This window comes from Symphalangus syndactylus, chromosome 6 (genome assembly GCF_028878055.3).
Source record: "Symphalangus syndactylus isolate Jambi chromosome 6, NHGRI_mSymSyn1-v2.1_pri, whole genome shotgun sequence".
NCBI lineage: Eukaryota > Metazoa > Chordata > Mammalia > Primates > Hylobatidae > Symphalangus > Symphalangus syndactylus.
Window position 1 is genome coordinate 24,540,001 of NC_072428.2, and position 16,543 is coordinate 24,556,543.

Below are 16,543 nucleotides of genomic sequence, written 5' to 3' on the forward strand. Positions count from 1 at the left end.
GTAACAGGCTGAAATTCTATTCTGGTGAAAAAGTATATTGACTCCTTCCATTTCCATTCCTCCAACTTAAACTATTAAAGTTGAATCTTAGGTATATTTAAAAAATGAATAATTGTTTTATTACCCTAAACAGCATCTGAATGGTTTTTTTTTTTTTTTTGAGACAGGGTCTTGCTCTGTTGCTCAAGCTGGAGTGCAGTGGTGCGATCATGGCTCACTGTAGCCTTGACCTCCCGGGCTCAAGTGATCCTCCCACTTCAGCCTCCCGAGTAGCTGGGACCACAAGTGTGTGCCACCACGCCCAGCTAATTTTTAAAATTTTTTGTAGAGACAGGGTCTTGCCATGTTGCCCAAGCGATCCCCCTGCCTTGGCCTCCAAAGTGGTGGGATTACAGGCGTGAGCCACCGCGAACAGCCTTGCCATTGAGTTGATAAAATTTCTGAAAAAGCCGATACCTAACTTAACTATAGAACACAGCATATAGTTTAATTCCTAAGAGAGCTAAAGATTCATAAAATACTCAAAATAAATTTAAGCCCCATAGTTCCCTACTCTTGGGGATGTATAGTTACTGGGAACATCCTAAGCTTAATTTTTTGAAAATAGCAGTGAATTATTAGTACATGTTATTTTTGGATTGAGAAAGCAATGCATCTGATCACTCAGAAACATACAACATTCTGGTAAAAAGATGACTGGTCTCTGCTATTATAATCATAATGTAATAGGGTTAAATAATAAGTCATAATAATTTGCATTTAATTTTCCCTTAGAATCATATGGAATATCTAAGGAAGTCATCTAAGTACAGGGGTTTACAGGAAGTATTATTTCTAAAAAGTTATATCTAAATTAAATTGACATGAAGTAAAATATGCTATTTAACTTATACTTAAGTGGGACCTATTAGGAATCTTGTGTAAAGTTAAAAGATCTTTTGAAATACAAATATCGTCTTCTAATGTTTTTATAATACATTTTAAAAAATCTAGCATACTTAAACTGATGCATATTTCTACTTAAGGAAAAGAACTTGCCAAAGCAAGAAAGATAAAATCAGGATGGCAAGATATATTCCAACCTGTTAAGCTGGGGTTTAGAGTAATTTCTTTCAAGGACTAGAGGCATTCTGGAAATATTATGAAATCCACAGGAAAGAAGAAATAGGACTTTTTGAGCCTAGATTAGATTTAACGTGGTGACATGTTTCAAAGTTGTGACATTAGGAAACAGCAGGCCAAATAAATGAGATATTGCTCAGTCAAAACTTCAGTTTCTCTAGTGTCCGTGGAGCTAAGGTAAGTTTCTCTTTCCCTAGCATTGGAGGAGAAGTTGGTATGTAATTTGTTGGGAGTTTATGTGATATAGAGCCCATCCCAAAGGTGGACATAAGAGTATCTTTATGGTAGTCAGGCTCATCAATATCTCAGATCACTTAATAAAGCACTGAAGCTGATGAATACAAACTATTCAAGCTGGTAATTAGAAAACACTGACCAACCATAGTGGCTCATGGCCTGTAATCCCAGCACTTTGGGAGGGCGAGGCAGGCGGATTACTTGAGGTCAGGAGTTCAAGACTACCCTGGCCAAGTGAAACCCTGTCTCTGCTAAAAATACAAAAATTAGCTGGGTGTCGTGGCATATACCTGTAATCCCAGCTACTCAGGAGGCTGAGGCACAAGAATCCCTTGAACCCGAGAGGCGGAGGTTGCAGTGAGCCAGGCCCGTGCTATTGCACTCCAGACTGGGTGACAGAGCGAGACTCCGTCTCAAAAAAAAATAAGGAAAAAGAAAAGAAAACACTTGAACGAGGTAGGGCATATTACATGAAAAACAATGCTATTAGTGTGTGAAAATAAGCCTTAATAAAAAGTAAGCAACAGGCTGTTTTGTACTTTGTGGAGGTTTATGAGAAGATGCATATTACACAGTTAGTGAAATTATGTTTTTGGGAGCTTGGAAAAAAGGAAAGTGAATTCTTACTTCAGACACCTTTTAGGATAAATCCTCCTTTAAAAAGAAAGGATAGTTTGCATATCCATGAATGATATATTTTCCTTACCCTAATAAGGTATGGCTAATGTTAACATAGCTGCTCCAGTCATTCAGGATAAAATCAATTATTTTTAAGCAGTGGATTCTTGTAGAATTATACATAGGCATTTAAGGCACCTAGGGACAAAGGAAAAAACTCAAAACTTAATATATTCTCTAATTTTGCTTTTCTACGAGAAGGAAATATGTGTGGGAAAGAACTTCTTGATTTGTAAATTAATTACTTTGGAGGATGATTAATGCATTATGTGGGTACACCAAGCAAAACTTCTTTTTGCTATTTGTTGTATAGGTAACAGAATATGAGATTAATTCTCAGCATGTGTAGTGATTTAAATAAAAACATATTAAGCAATTTTGTTAATTTTCACAGAACAGAATGATGGATGAAAGTAAGTCACAAGCGTATATCTACCAATAAGAAAACAACTAGATATGTTACATAATATGACATGAGCTTGTTAAGATCATTAAATTTAAAAAAAATTTTCTATTAAAAACTTCTGGCTGGGTGTGGTGGCTCACTTAGCTTAGGATTTCGAGACCAGCTTGGGCAACATGGTGAGACCTTGACTCCACAAAAAATACAAAAATTAGCTGAGTGTGGTGGTGTGCACTTGTAGTCTCAGCTTATTTGGGAGTCTGAGGTGGGAGAACTGTTTGAACCTGGAAGGTGGAGTTTGCTGTGAGCTGTGACTGCACCACTGTACTCAAGCCTGGGCAACAGAGTGAGACCGTCTCAAAAAAAAAAAAAAAAAAAGTTCCACCCTCTTTGTCAACATATCATTAACAACAGAATTTATTTCATATAAAACGTTTTAGTGTGAGGTGAGGTCTTGTACAATATATTGTGACATATACTATCTGACAAAACTTGTGTTGGGCAAAAAATGCAAAAGCAGAGAATTTTCTAGGTTGACAACTTCCATGGTCATAATAGTCTAGTCCAGTTGAAACACAGCGCAATTACCATCTACAAAATCTTGGGCTTAACAATCTTAGGTTCCTATAAGTCTATCTATTTGATTTCCACAACCATTAATTTCTAATTTCTTCACTATATTGCTATATAACTCAAATAGATTCCATTTCTGGAATGATAAAGAACGAACATGAGTGTGACCCACAAATCTAAGGCTGAGATAATATAAAAAATCCTCGAGGAATTTACCTAGGGGTAGGAAATTCAACCATGGGATGGTTGTTAATACGCTCTGAAATTAGAAGTTGAAAACTGAATTGAGTAACTTTAAGCTGTGTTGAAAGATTTGTAGAACCACATTGTAAAATAACATTATTAACCATTGTTTGACTTGAAAATAAACATAAAATTCACCAATGACATTAAGTATAAAATTGTTTAATATAGTCCTGAATTGTTTTAGAAAATTATAATGATCAGGGAGGAAAAATAGATAACTCTAGACCAGAAACTCATGGCAGTAAGTCAAACAGACTTTGATTTCTTTGTCTAATTCCAAAGAAATGACAGACACTATTCCAGTGTTAAGTATATTTTGTAAGAAGAAAGTCTGTTACATTTCTTTTAAAATGATGTATTGAGCACACATTTATATAGAAATACAATAAACTATTACCTCCACTTCTATGAGCCATTTTTTACCAAGATGTTTCCTTTTCTTAGAACCAAAATCTGAGCAAACTGTTACGTCTGGCATGTTGCGTAATGAGTCCTATCAGGCCCAGGGTTCTCTTAATCACATTCAAGTACCATTTGGAAGTACTTCATCTCTGACAAAGTTTAGTGTGCATGTGTGCACATGCATAAGTGTTTTCGACTTCAGAAAATGAGCATTGAAGAGGGATATTGAATAACCCCAAGAGCTTATTAACCAGTGCTCCTTGTCATTTCCTTAAAGAAACACGGCAAGCTGAAGAGCTTCTGTAAGGATGAGTGGAGATAAAGATGTGGAGCATATTGCGTGTAAGAGGAACAGTGTGCTTATTTGTCAGCTCCCAAACAACAGGCTGCTTGCTCTGTACTACTGTTGCTAAAAATATCATGCTTGGCGTGGTAGATGCAAAAAAAAAAAATCTGTAGTCTGATTTGGAAAGAACTCAATGAGGTAAAAATGTAACTGGGATCTTTCCCCTTCCGCTAACTTTATACTTCCCCTGCTTTCCCTTAGAAATTTGTTTTTCCTTAGGTAGACTCAAAACCCAGGGGATAATTTATTTAACCCCTTCCATGGTTTTCCATAGTCTGGGTATAGCAAATAAATACCAAGTAAACTCGTCAGTAATTACAAATACAGAGGAAACAAATGAAGTAAGTAGAAGGCATATTTTGATTTTCTTGCATTCCTTAAGATGGCACACATTGTTTTAAAACACAGTTTTTGGTGATAGTTCTATGTTTCACTATGATTTTTTCAAAAAATTGGCATTGTCAAGTTTCAAGATGGCAAAGAAGTTAAAAATCTAGACATTATATCAGATTCTCTGATGGTTACAATGAAACATGCACTTCATATGCTTAATCTGGCTCAATACCATTGTTATCAGCCATTGTTTATGCCACAGTGGACAGCTTTCTAAATCTCTTTCAGTTAATGGATGTTTATGTTTCATCTATGTCAAAGAATAAGCAGATAATCAGGTAAAATAAATTACACAAATATGCAAGAGCCTGAAATCAAAGTAGAGAAGGAGAAAAGCAGGGAAGACTTTTTTTTGCTTAATATTCACATAACTTTAAAACCTCTCTGTCCTCCTTCCTTTTTTCCTTTCTTCCTTTTCTTTCTCAACCAATGTTTATTGAGCACCACCATGTACAAGGCAACAAGCTAGCTGGAGATTCAAGTAATCCTTGTCCTTAAGAAGGTGCTGCAACGGAGCTGAAATGTGCTGAAAGTACACTTAAAGAGAGACTTTAACGGACAAGGAAAGGCTTTGAGGAGAAGGTACTGCTCCAGTCAAATTTAAAAGGCAAGTTAGAGTTAGATGGGAAATTAGAGTCCTAGGAGAAGAAGAAAAACAGCAAATGCAAAGCCAAAGAGGGGTAACAGTGTGGGTTGTTTGGTATGAATGGTGATTATGGTTTGTGCCAGAAATAGTCAAAGATAAGGATGGAGAAGTAGGCAGAGGCAGAATCTGTAGGGCTTCCATTCTGAAGGCAGTGGTGAATCGATGAAGGCTTTTAGTCATGGAAAGTGACATGATTAGATTTTCCCCCTGAAAATACTTCTCTGGCTATAAGGACATCATTCTTGTGTGGGAATAACAGGCTGGGCAACACTGGAAGCAGGGAGACCAATTAGGAGGCCAGTACAGCAATCCAGGCAAGTAAAGATGAGCTCCCAACCCCCAAACAGGCAAAGCCAGAGGCTTTGTTACTTCCATTTGTGATCACTTCTGTGATTCTTTTAAATAAATTTCCCAAACCTTTCAATATTTACTCCTTCAAAATAAAATCTTATCCCGCATATGTAGGAAAATTCAGAGGATCTACCAAAAAGTTGCTGTGGTGTTGCTGGTATCATTTGTCTCCTAGTCTCTCTCCACAAGGAACCAGGTGTTAAATGAAGATTTGGTGAGAAATTGGATGTGAAGCATGAGAAAAAGGGAGGTATCAAAGATGGATGGATGAATGGATGGATAGACATACCAATTTGATAAGTAATTACTAAGCTACAGGTATTATTTTAGGTACCAGGTCCAGGTACAGGTCCACTAATATTCTTTTTTTTTTTGTAATTCCAGGATCCCACTTGCATTCAGTTGCTATATCTCCATAGCCTCCTCTAGTCTATAACAATTCCTCAATTTTTCCTCATCTTTTATGTATGACTTTGATACTTCTAAAGAGTACTGATCAGTTATTTTATAGAACGTTCCTCAATATGGGTTTGTCTGAAATTTTTTCATGATAGAAGGTACGCATTTTTGGCAAGACTGCTAAAAAAATAATGTCTGCTTCTCAGTGCATTTTACCAAGGGGTTCATGATGCTGATATGTCCTATATACTGGTGCTGTTTACCTTGACTATTTTGTCAAGTTGGTGTCTGTCAGTATCTCCAATATAAAGTTTTACCTTATACTTTGTAAGTACCTTGCTCAAATTTCTACCCATTAATTTTTGCATCCTTTGAGGAATCTTGTTTGCAACATTTATTACTGTGTTATCTGCCTAATAGCAATTCTCTATTTCTCTCTTTCCTTTGATATTTACTAATTCATTATTTATTACAATAGTATGAACTCATAGATATTTATTTTACTTTGGGGGCTAAAAAACAATATTATTTTCTTGCTCAAATTGTTTTATCTTTGGTCATTAGGAGCTATTTCAGGCTGGCTCCTGTGGGTTTTCTGACATGTCCCCATCCGTCTTTCTTTAAATGTTTCCTTACTTTTTGGCACATGATGCTCAGTCTTGTTTTATATTTTCCCTTCTTTGGGCATGGAATCAAGCAATCAAACACTTCTCCTGAAGCCCTGGTTTCTTTTACTGGAAAACTGAGCCCAGAGACCAAGAACTGGCACTAGAATGCCATTGTTACAGGGGTGTCATTGCTTTAGGCCAGGGAGAGGATTTATTTTTGACATAGAGTCTTGCTCTGTCACCCAGGCTGGAATGTAATGGCATGATCTCGGCTCATGCAACCTCCGCCTCTTGGGTTCAAGTGATTCTCCTGCCTCAGCCTCCTGAGTAGCTGGGATTACAGGCGCCTGCCACCATGCCTGGCTAATTTTTGTATTTTTTAGTAGAGATACAGTTTCACCATGTTGGTCGGGCTGGTCTCGAACTCCTGACATCATGTGATCCACCCGCCTCGGCCTCCCAAAGTGCTGGGATTACAGGCATGAGCCACCACACCCGGCCTGGGGAGAGGATATTTTAAAGATAGGTTGGTCAGGGAAAGCCTTTCTGAGAAGGTCATTCAAGCAGAGGACTTAAAAAAAGTGAAGTAGGGAACAATGCAAGGAATACTAGTGGTACTAGTATTACTGTACTAGAGGGTACAGTAGGTGCAAGTCGCTGAAGTAAGAACATGGTTGGCAAGCAACAGCAAGATGATGAAGGTGGTTGCAGCTTGGTGGGCTAGGGGGAAAGTGGTAGGGAATGAGTTGTGAGAGTAGACAGGAGCTTTGTTAAGTCACAGTAAATAGTACGGATTTTAATGAGAAGCCACTGGCGTGTTCTGAGCAGTGGAGTAGCATAATCTGATTTACTTCATGATAAAGGATTACTTTGAATGGTGTATGGCAAACAAGTGTGGGTACACAATTTAGGAGGCTACTGTAGCAGCCTTTGTGAGAAGCTGATGATAGCAAGGTATGATGGGGATTAGGCTCACAATTGCAGCAGCAGAGGTGGTAAGAAGTGGCTAGATTTGGGGCATGTGTGTATTTACGTAGAAATATTTCAAATATATAGAAAACTCAGAAAATAACATTAATTAAAGAATCCATGTACTCATCACTAAACTTTATTGCCTTCTAACATTTGGTCACACTTGCTTCAGAATAAAAGAATAGTGAAGATTCCTGTATATCTCTCCACTACTCCATACTTCTCTATAGGTAAGCACTGAAATAAATTTGACATTTATTTTTCTCATGGACAGTTTTGAATCACTACTAGATATATGTATATACATAAATAATGTATAATGTTATTTTACATGTTTAAAATTTCATAAATTTCACACAAATGCAATCATAATGCATGTATCATTTTGTAACATATTTTTCTGTCTCACAAAAAATGCTATATTCAACATTCTTTTACTTTTCCTCTTATTTATGTGCTGAAGTTGTTCTAGAGTGTATATCCACAAGTGGAATTTCCTGGTCAAAAATCATCCACGGTATCCATATTACAAGTTATTGCCAACTTTTTCTGAGAAGCAGTTGTAACAGTTTATATAACCATCAGTAGAGTATGAAAGTTCCTGTTTCTCTTAACTTCTTTGCCAACTTACTTGACTGCCAGGCTTTAGAAAATGTACCAATTTGATGGGTATGACATGATAGTTGTCATTTTAATTTGCATTGTCCTAGGCAGAGGGAATAGCAATATCAAGGCCCTGAGGAGGTAGTTTGCTGGGTGAATCCAGGAGTAGTGAGAAGGCCAGCATATCTGAAGAAAAGTAAGTAAACAGGAGATGAAGAAAGACATAAAGTAGAGAGCAAAATCACATAAGTCTTGTAAGTCACTAGAAAGACTTCAGCTTTTCTACAGAGTGATTTGGAAAGCTACTGCAGATCTTTTTTGGTAAGCAGACCAATATGAGTTGATAAATAATCATTAGCTATTATTATTATATTTTCTAGTTAGGTATAGTAAGACTGCTAAATGCAGTGTATTAATTCAGTGGTGCTAGTAATAGCTCATACTTATGTACTTACAATGCACCAGGTACTTTACATTGGTTAAGCTTCTCGATGACCCTTTTATAGATGAGTAAACTGTAATATAGATAGGCTAAGTAAGGTTAGTTATAGGAAGAGCAAGTTGTAAGTCTCAGGTCCTGAATCTGGCAACCTTGTTGAATTCTGTTTGCAGATTCTCTTGGCTATAGATGTGGACAGTTTGGTATTGCTCTTTCCAGTTCTTTTTTTTTTTTCTGAGACGGAGTCTCACTCTGTGGCCCAGGCTGGAGTGCAGTGGCAGGATCCCAGCTCACTGCAAGCTCCCCCCCGCCCCCTCTGGGTTCACACCATTCTCCTGCCTCAGCCTCCCGAGTAGCTGGGACTACAGGCGCCCGCCACCACGCCTGGCTAATTTTTTGTATTTTTAGTAGAGACGGGGTTTCACCGTGTTAGCCAGGATGGTCTCGATCTCCTGACCTCGTGATCCATCCGCCTTGGCCTCCCAAAGTGCTAGGATTACAGACGTGAGCCACCGCACCCGGCCTTCCAGTTCTTATAATACTTGCTTCTTTCCCATTAGGGAGTTATTAAAATGGTTAGCATCTCTAGTAACAATGCAAAATAGACCCTGAGAGAGTGGACATCCTTACTCCTGACTTTAGTATAAATATTTCCAAAAATTTATCATTAAGAAAAATATATTCTCTTTGTTCCTGATGGTGACTAAGAAAAATATATTTTCTTTGTCCCTGATGGTGACCCTTTATCAGGATAGGAACTTTTCTTCTATGCTGTTTCCTAGGAAATTTGTTTTTTAAAATTACTAAGAACAAGTGCTAAGTTATATCAAGTACATTTCTACATTGTGATGTTGAATCATTCCTGTTTTTGTGAGAAATCTTATCTAGTAGTAGCAATAGTAGCTGTGTGTGTGAGTGTGTGTGTGAATAAACTGCCAAATTCCACCTGACACTGTTCTATTTAGAATTTTTTTTCTATCTGCAATAGTGAGACTGATGTACAGTTTCCTTTTCCTGTATTATCCCTATCTAGTTTTGATAATACTACTTTTATAAAATTAGTTGAGTAGCTTTTTCTCCCTCAGTTTTCTTACACAGCTTTTACAAGAGGGAGTAGATCAAGTTGTAATAAAGTTATCTAGATTTTGTACCTTTTTTGTGGGGAAGATTTTTTTTTTTTTTTTTTTTTTTGAGACGGAGTCTCGCTCTGTCACCCAGGCTGGAGGTGCGATCTTGGCTCACTGCAAGCTCTGCCTCCCGGGTTCACGCCATTCCCCTGCCTCAGCCTCTGGAGTAGCTGGGACTACAGGCGCCTGCCACCACGCCCGGCTAATTTTTTCTATTTTTAGTAGAGACGGGGTTTCACCGTGGTCTCGACCTCCTGACCTCGTGATCCACCCACCTCGGCCTCCCAAAGTGCTGGGATTACAGGTGTGAGCCATTGCGCCCGGCCTTTGTGGGGAAGATTTTTGATAGATCTGGCATATTGTAAAGGGTAGAGTTGACAGGACTTGTTAGACTGGAGGTGAGGAGTCAATGAGAGGATGATTTCTAGGTTAGTGCCTTATGTGGTTGGCATTTTTAGGAACCAGGCATTGAGACAGGGAACATTAGAGTAGGAGATGGGTGAAAAGGCGATTAATTAAGATTTGGACATGTTTAAGTTTCTTTGGAATCATCAAATGGTGATGTCCAAGTTGTTGCTGGGGTTTAGAAGAGAGGGTATGCTGGAGATAGAGCCTCAGGTCCATGGTTCATTGGTTCACCTCATTTCATTCATTCAAAAAATATTTGCTGAGTGTCTATTCAATGTCAAACTCTGAGTATGCTGTCTTTTTCCTCATCTTCCCAGTTCAGCCTTTCTGAAATGGATGAAGACATTTTTTCACCCTATATGGTACTAATGGCAACTGTGTTTCCTGTGTATCTCTTGTCTGACAGTAAAGCTTTGGTTCCCTCTTCGTCTCCCACATTTTTCAGAAAGTAGAGTTGGGAGAGGACACATGGTTGATGAAGGCTGGAAAGAAGACTGTATGTATTGTTTGAAATTAGTTTTTAAGTTGGAAAAATGCTGGACATATGTAGAGGCTTGATGCATGAAATAAATTAAGCCCTTAAAAGAACTTTAGGCTTTGTTCTTGGATATGGCCATAGTCAGCTTTACAAATAGATGCCATGGCCAATTTCTACCAGCGAACTTGTTAGAAAGTCATCATTTAAAACACACATATTAATTTGAGTTGAGAGAGGGTTTAGAATGTGTATTATATGTACTTCTCTAGGACTTAAACCTCTCACACATGAAATAAGTTTAGGACTTGGTGATATCCTAGGTTCTTTCAGACTTTAACATTTTATAGTCTATATGCAAAGATACTGAAAATGAGGTGTTAAATACTGGAGCCTGAAGAATTCTCTTCTGTGGAGGTTAAGAAAAGGAATGTTTCTTCTGTACATTTCAGTTAAATGCATGTCTGCCTATAGGCTGGAGAAGGGAAAGGTGAATCATGAATAGAATACAGTGAACTAAGCCTGGACATGGAACTGAACAGTTAGGGAGATCACAGGGAATAACAACAAAAGCCTGAATTTCACCACAGAAGACATTTAAATGAGCCCTGTAAGAAACACACTATCGGGAAGATATGCTGGCTGGAAGGAGAAATCAGAAATTACACATTTCTTACTGTTTCAGGGCTCTGAGGAATTGGGTAGACAGCAGAACATGTAAAATAAAAACAAAAAACAATTAAAAACACAACACTTTTTATGGAAGAAAACCTCTGTGGAAGTGAACTGAGCAACAGGACAAGGACAACATGTCACATCCATCTAGGTCAGGTTGTACCTTCAGGCAAGACAATCAAGGACTCTGACAACCTTTGACTGCATCCCAGGTAGCCTGAGGGAAAGACCACCGTGACAGAGAAGAGAGAGTTTTTACTGTGAATGAGTTAACCATGTACTAAAAAGAAAGTAGTTACTTTTCCTGAAGGCTTCAGTGTTCTGAAAAACCTCAAGAAGTTTCTCCAGAGTCTAGAAAAAGCCTCACCACAACTCTTGAGAGCTATGCTACCCACACTGAGGCTGATTTCCATCACCAATCTGTACTCCCTTCCTTGGGGTGATATTCTGCCAGCAACAAAGTTGGAAGAATAACTACCAAGCAAACCATATGCTTCCAGGAAATACTTCCATCAACATTATAAAAGTTGGCTGGGCGCGGTGGCTCACGCCTATAATCCCAGCACTTTGGAGGCCGAGGCAGGCAGATCACAAGGTCAGGAGATCGAGACCATCCTGGCTAACACGGTGAAACCCCGTCTCTAGTAAAAAAAAATTAGCTGGGCGTGGTGGTGGGCACCTGTAGTCCCAGCTACTCAGGAGGCTGAGGCAGGAGAATGGCGTGAACCCGGGAGGCGGAGCTTGCAGTGAGCCGAGATCATGCCACTGCACTCCAGCCTGGGCGACAGAGCGAGACTCCATCTCAAAAAAAAAAAAAAAAAAAAAAAAAACATAAAGGTTCAGAGATGCTGACAGGAAATAAAGCTGCTTACATGACTCTGAGGATGTTCAAGAAATGCACCTATTTAGTTTTATTTTCTAGTTACAGGAATTACTATCTATGTGGTTATATTTATGTATTTATTTATTTTTTTCAGTATTTCTCCCTGCTCCTTTTCTCCCACAATTCCTTTCTTTTTACCTACGCTCCACAGAGACCTAGTTTAAATACAAGGAAAAGCGTTTAAATTCCAATGATATAGTATACATAGAAGTTAAATAATCGATGTTTTAAAGATCATTGGTTAGAATTAGAAATCACTGACAGAGGAAGTAATTTGGAGTAACAGTTGTATGAATATGTGTAAAAGGCTTAGGGTCCAAGTTGCTGAGGGAAATATCACTTAGAAAAGTCAATGTGACTGTATAGGGCCATACATAACAGCTGCATCTTTAATCAGTTTTTCCTTACTCTCTATAACTAATCTGTGTCCAAATTTTGTTATCTGTTGAAAGAGACTTTTACGTGTCTCTTTCCTTCCCCACTTTTACTAGAGTTTTCTGATGCTTTCATAAACTCACACTTAAGATAACTGCATGCCTGACTCTTCTCTGCCTCCATGAATGTCCTGTACATTTCTTCCACAGTAATGTTTACTAAATGCTGTTTTTTAGCATATCACACAGAACCTACAGTGTTTCTCTACATCCTCTATGGCTTTCAAGGCATTCCATAAGTCATCCCCATCTCAGTTATTTTCCCGAGTACAAACTTTCTTCTCTCAGGCCAGATTCTATACTGTTTCTAGGTATGCAACTGGCATTCATACCTTCTTGCTTCGACTTATGATTTTCTTTATCAGGAAGATCTTCCTCTTTTAGTAGCCTTATACTAATGAACTTAATTATATTATACTTCAAAGTTTGGCCATATCCTGGCACTGTCCTCATTCTAGACCTAAATACCTTAACTTGCTGAGCTATAATCATAGACTATTCTGCAAAATTTTACTTTATTTGATACAGATGGGGTGTTGCTATGTCCACCAGGCTGGTCTTGAACTCCTGGCCTCAAGTGATCCTCACACCTTGGCCTCCCAAAGTGCTGTGGTTATAGGTGTGGGCCACTGCACCTGGCCTCTGCACAATTTTGTTTCATGTCTACTAGCCTTTTCTGTCATATTATAATGTAAGCTCACTGAAGGTAGACAGATATATGGGGAAAAGAGAAACCAATAATAGTCATAGTTTAGTGTTCAGTAAAGTAAATGTCAACTAGAAATCTATGCTATAAGATCTTGGTTTACGACCAGGTGTGGTAGCTCACGCCTCTAATCCCAGCACTTTGGGAGGCTGAGGTAGGCGGATCACCTGAGGTCAGGAGTTCAAGACCAGCCTGGTCAACATGGTGAAACCCTGTCTCTACTAAAAATACAAAAATTAGCTGGGCGTAGTGGCGTGCGCCTGTAGTCCCAGCTACTTGGGAAGCTGAGGCAGGAAAATAGCGTGAACCTGAGAGGCAGAGGTTGCAGTGAGCTGAGGTAGCACCACTGCATTCCAGCTTGGGCGACAGAATGAGATTCTATCTCAAAAAAAAAAAAAAAAGATCTTGGTTTACTGTGCTGTTAGAGCAACCTATTTAGATGTATAAGAGGAAGACTTAACAATGTTAACCACTACTGTGAGGGAACATAACTACGAATCTGCTCATTGCAGAAAAAGGAAACAATTGAAGGATGTTCTAAAATTATCTTCAGCTGCTTATCTCTAAAAGAAACTGTAATCTACAATTGTAAAATATTCTGTTTTGCATATTCTTATAAGAGCTGTTTTTTGGATATAGTCCAAACATAATTTTAAGTAACAGTTTTTAAGCTTTAATATGCTTTGTCTTTTAGAAAAGTTGTTTGGCACTAAACACTAAAAAAGCTTTCATGACTTGACACTAACTTATCTTCCAATTTTACTTTCTACTACCTGGCTCCGAGGTTGCTTGCAAAAATCATTAATCATTTGTTAAATAAATGAATCTCTGTTGCCACACACTACAGACCACACTACAAAGAGAAGCAGCCAAGTTCAGAGGCTTTGTCCTTGTGACATTTTATTTGGAGTCATATTTAAAACCACTGCTGCTTTTCTCTGACCATGGTGATTACTACTGATGTCATGTCTCTCCAGAGTGGTAGCCACATTGCCTTTTCAATGTATCTCAGTTTTGGCTGTCTGAAGGATGACTGCCTATCTCTTTTGGGTGACCACAGGTTGCCCAAAGTGAATTTTATAAAGGCTATGAAACTAATATATTGTGAGTATCTCAAATGTATACTACACATTTTATAAAATTCCATCTAGTCCTTTTCCCCCAATTTGGTAACAGAGAGAAATTTACCTTCTTTTATATAACTTAAACCTCTTCCCCTCCACCCTCCCCTCTCCACACTTTATGGTTCTATAGTCTACTTCTATTCCTCTGCTTCCTCTACGATGGGGATCATTAAGTTCTCTTAAGCTAATTATATGGAGCCCTCACATCACCCTTCCTAACAGTCTCCACTTGGCTCCAGTTCTCATACTCTCTAATGCCATATTAACTTTTTTTTCCAAAAGTTAAAACACAAGGACTGTGTGTTTTGCATTAGAGTTAGCACTTGTATTCTCTCTTTCCATGTCTTCCCCTATTTGACTGTAAGTTCATTAAAAAGAGAAGGTTATACCACTTTTATCTTTCTCTTTCTATGCTCATTTTTCCAATTAGGGCTTGCACAGTCAGTGACACACACAGACACACACACACACAGTGTTAGTCTGGTTAAAATGAATAGCATATATATTTAAAAGTCTGAAAATAAAAGAATCTATCATATGCTTCCCCAACTCACTAAAAGTCCAAATTTGTTTTATTAAAAGAAATAAAGATCATCAACCTCAAATTATATTTTCCTATTTCACATTTGTTGGCAGTATAGAAACTACTGAAGTTGCTGAAAAGGCATCATAAACTAAAGCAATACTCATATTCTATTCAACTCAACTATGACTAACATTTCGAAAATATGAATATCTGCTTATGCAAAAGTTAGGAAGAGCCCAGCCTGCCTCTATTATTCAGGCACCATAGACTTAATTGCATCTAAATGATTCAGGATAAAACACACATCAAACTGTTTTGCTGAAATCAACTTATGTAGTTGAACACTTATTGTGTACTATTAAACAGTTGGCACATTTCACATCTTTGGCATGTAAAAGCCAATTGGGTGTAGACTTATGTTATTTAAATGATGCCAATGTGTACTTCTCACCTTCTTAAATATATCAAAATTCCTTAGGATGCCAAACAAAATCTATCCTCTGGGACTAAAATGTGCCAGCAGTTGAATGGTACATGGAAGCATTACTGGAAAAACTTGAGAGGAGAAAAAAACCCTTTTCCCTGTAACAGACTAAGGTCTCATAAGTGAAAATGAATTACAGCTCTGGAAATTATCTGATGAACTCTAGGCCTGACAGCCAAACCAGATAATTCAGTACAAATTTTAAAATGATTGCTATACAGTTTTTTCAACTGTATAACCTCTGACTATAAAACTACCTTTCTTAAAGCTTCTCTTGGCAACCGTGTTTGCTGATTTAAAGCTTCAGAGCAAAGCATGTCTATGAATTTAGAGAGAAAAAAATTTCTCGATTTTCATCTTCAGAATTGCAGTGGTGGCAGTAATGCTTAAGCAAATGGGGACTCTAAGAGTAAATATTCTGGTAAATAGGTAAATATGTTCTGTACATAAGAAATAAATGGAAAGGTTGACGCCAATAATGGAAATTATGGATTTGCTTGTGGTCTGACAAGTGTGTGCTTGCTTTGTGCTCGAGAGGAGGTTTAATGTGTAATAAACACAACCTAAGATATTTGCAGGTAAACATATGGTATATGAATATCACTACTTATTGGTATTTTAAACTTGGTCTTTTAAAACTCATGCATTTCACACTTTTAAAATAATGGCAATATAGCATGAATCTTAACATGAGATTCTGTAAATTAATCATTATTACCAAAATAAAAATCCGAACTATAGAGTACTAAATTCTACTTTAAAGTTTTTCACTATTAATAACCTTACACACCAACAAAAAACACTGGAAGAAGTATTCTGAAATTATTGTACATGTCAAGGAAACAAATTCCATAGCGTGTCTACCATGGGAAAATCATACTTGAAATAGCCCTAAGACAGAACAAATCACAAATAAAAAGTGCTATACAACACAGACCCACAGTGAAGAAAACAATTCCTCTGACATCCATAATAACAATCTCACACTTTGAAAATGAACATATAAGCAGACTTAGTAAACGCTGCATTTCAATTAATTATAGTCATGTATACTTTCCAGAAATGTTTAGTCTTAGAGAATTTTAATTGTCACTACACTTTTATTGGTTTTGTCTTTTTCAATACAAATCTGTCTCATCCTAACATTCCCCATTTGTCATGAAAATATTGGTGTATGAGATCAAAATAGCTAGATTTCTCTTTTAAAAAATTGGGGTAAAAAACACATAACATGAGATCTACACTCTTAATGACTTTTTGGGTGTGCAGCATAGTATTGTGAA

General features: G+C 37.7%; 1 protein-coding gene and 1 long non-coding RNA gene across 8 annotated transcripts in view; one reads left to right on the forward strand and one right to left on the reverse strand.

The window, feature by feature from the left end:
- The window catches only part of ELP4 (elongator acetyltransferase complex subunit 4), a 252,778-nt gene that overhangs the window by 22,291 nt on the left and 213,944 nt on the right, over window positions 1-16,543 (reverse strand). Inside the window, exon 10 of one of the 6 annotated variants that reach the window (XM_063641877.1) lies at window positions 5,758-8,165. The exons of the other annotated variants lie outside the window; for them this stretch is intronic. Within the exon in view, the coding sequence (XP_063497947.1) occupies window positions 8,022-8,165 (144 nt within the window). The 3' untranslated portion in view covers window positions 5,758-8,021. Of the gene's footprint in view, window positions 1-5,757; window positions 8,166-16,543 lie in introns of those variants that run through there. 6 annotated transcript variants of the gene reach the window in all.
- LOC134736989 (uncharacterized) overlaps window positions 1-16,543 on the forward strand; it is a 190,979-nt gene that overhangs the window by 6,302 nt on the left and 168,134 nt on the right. The gene's annotated exons all lie outside the window — the stretch shown is intronic.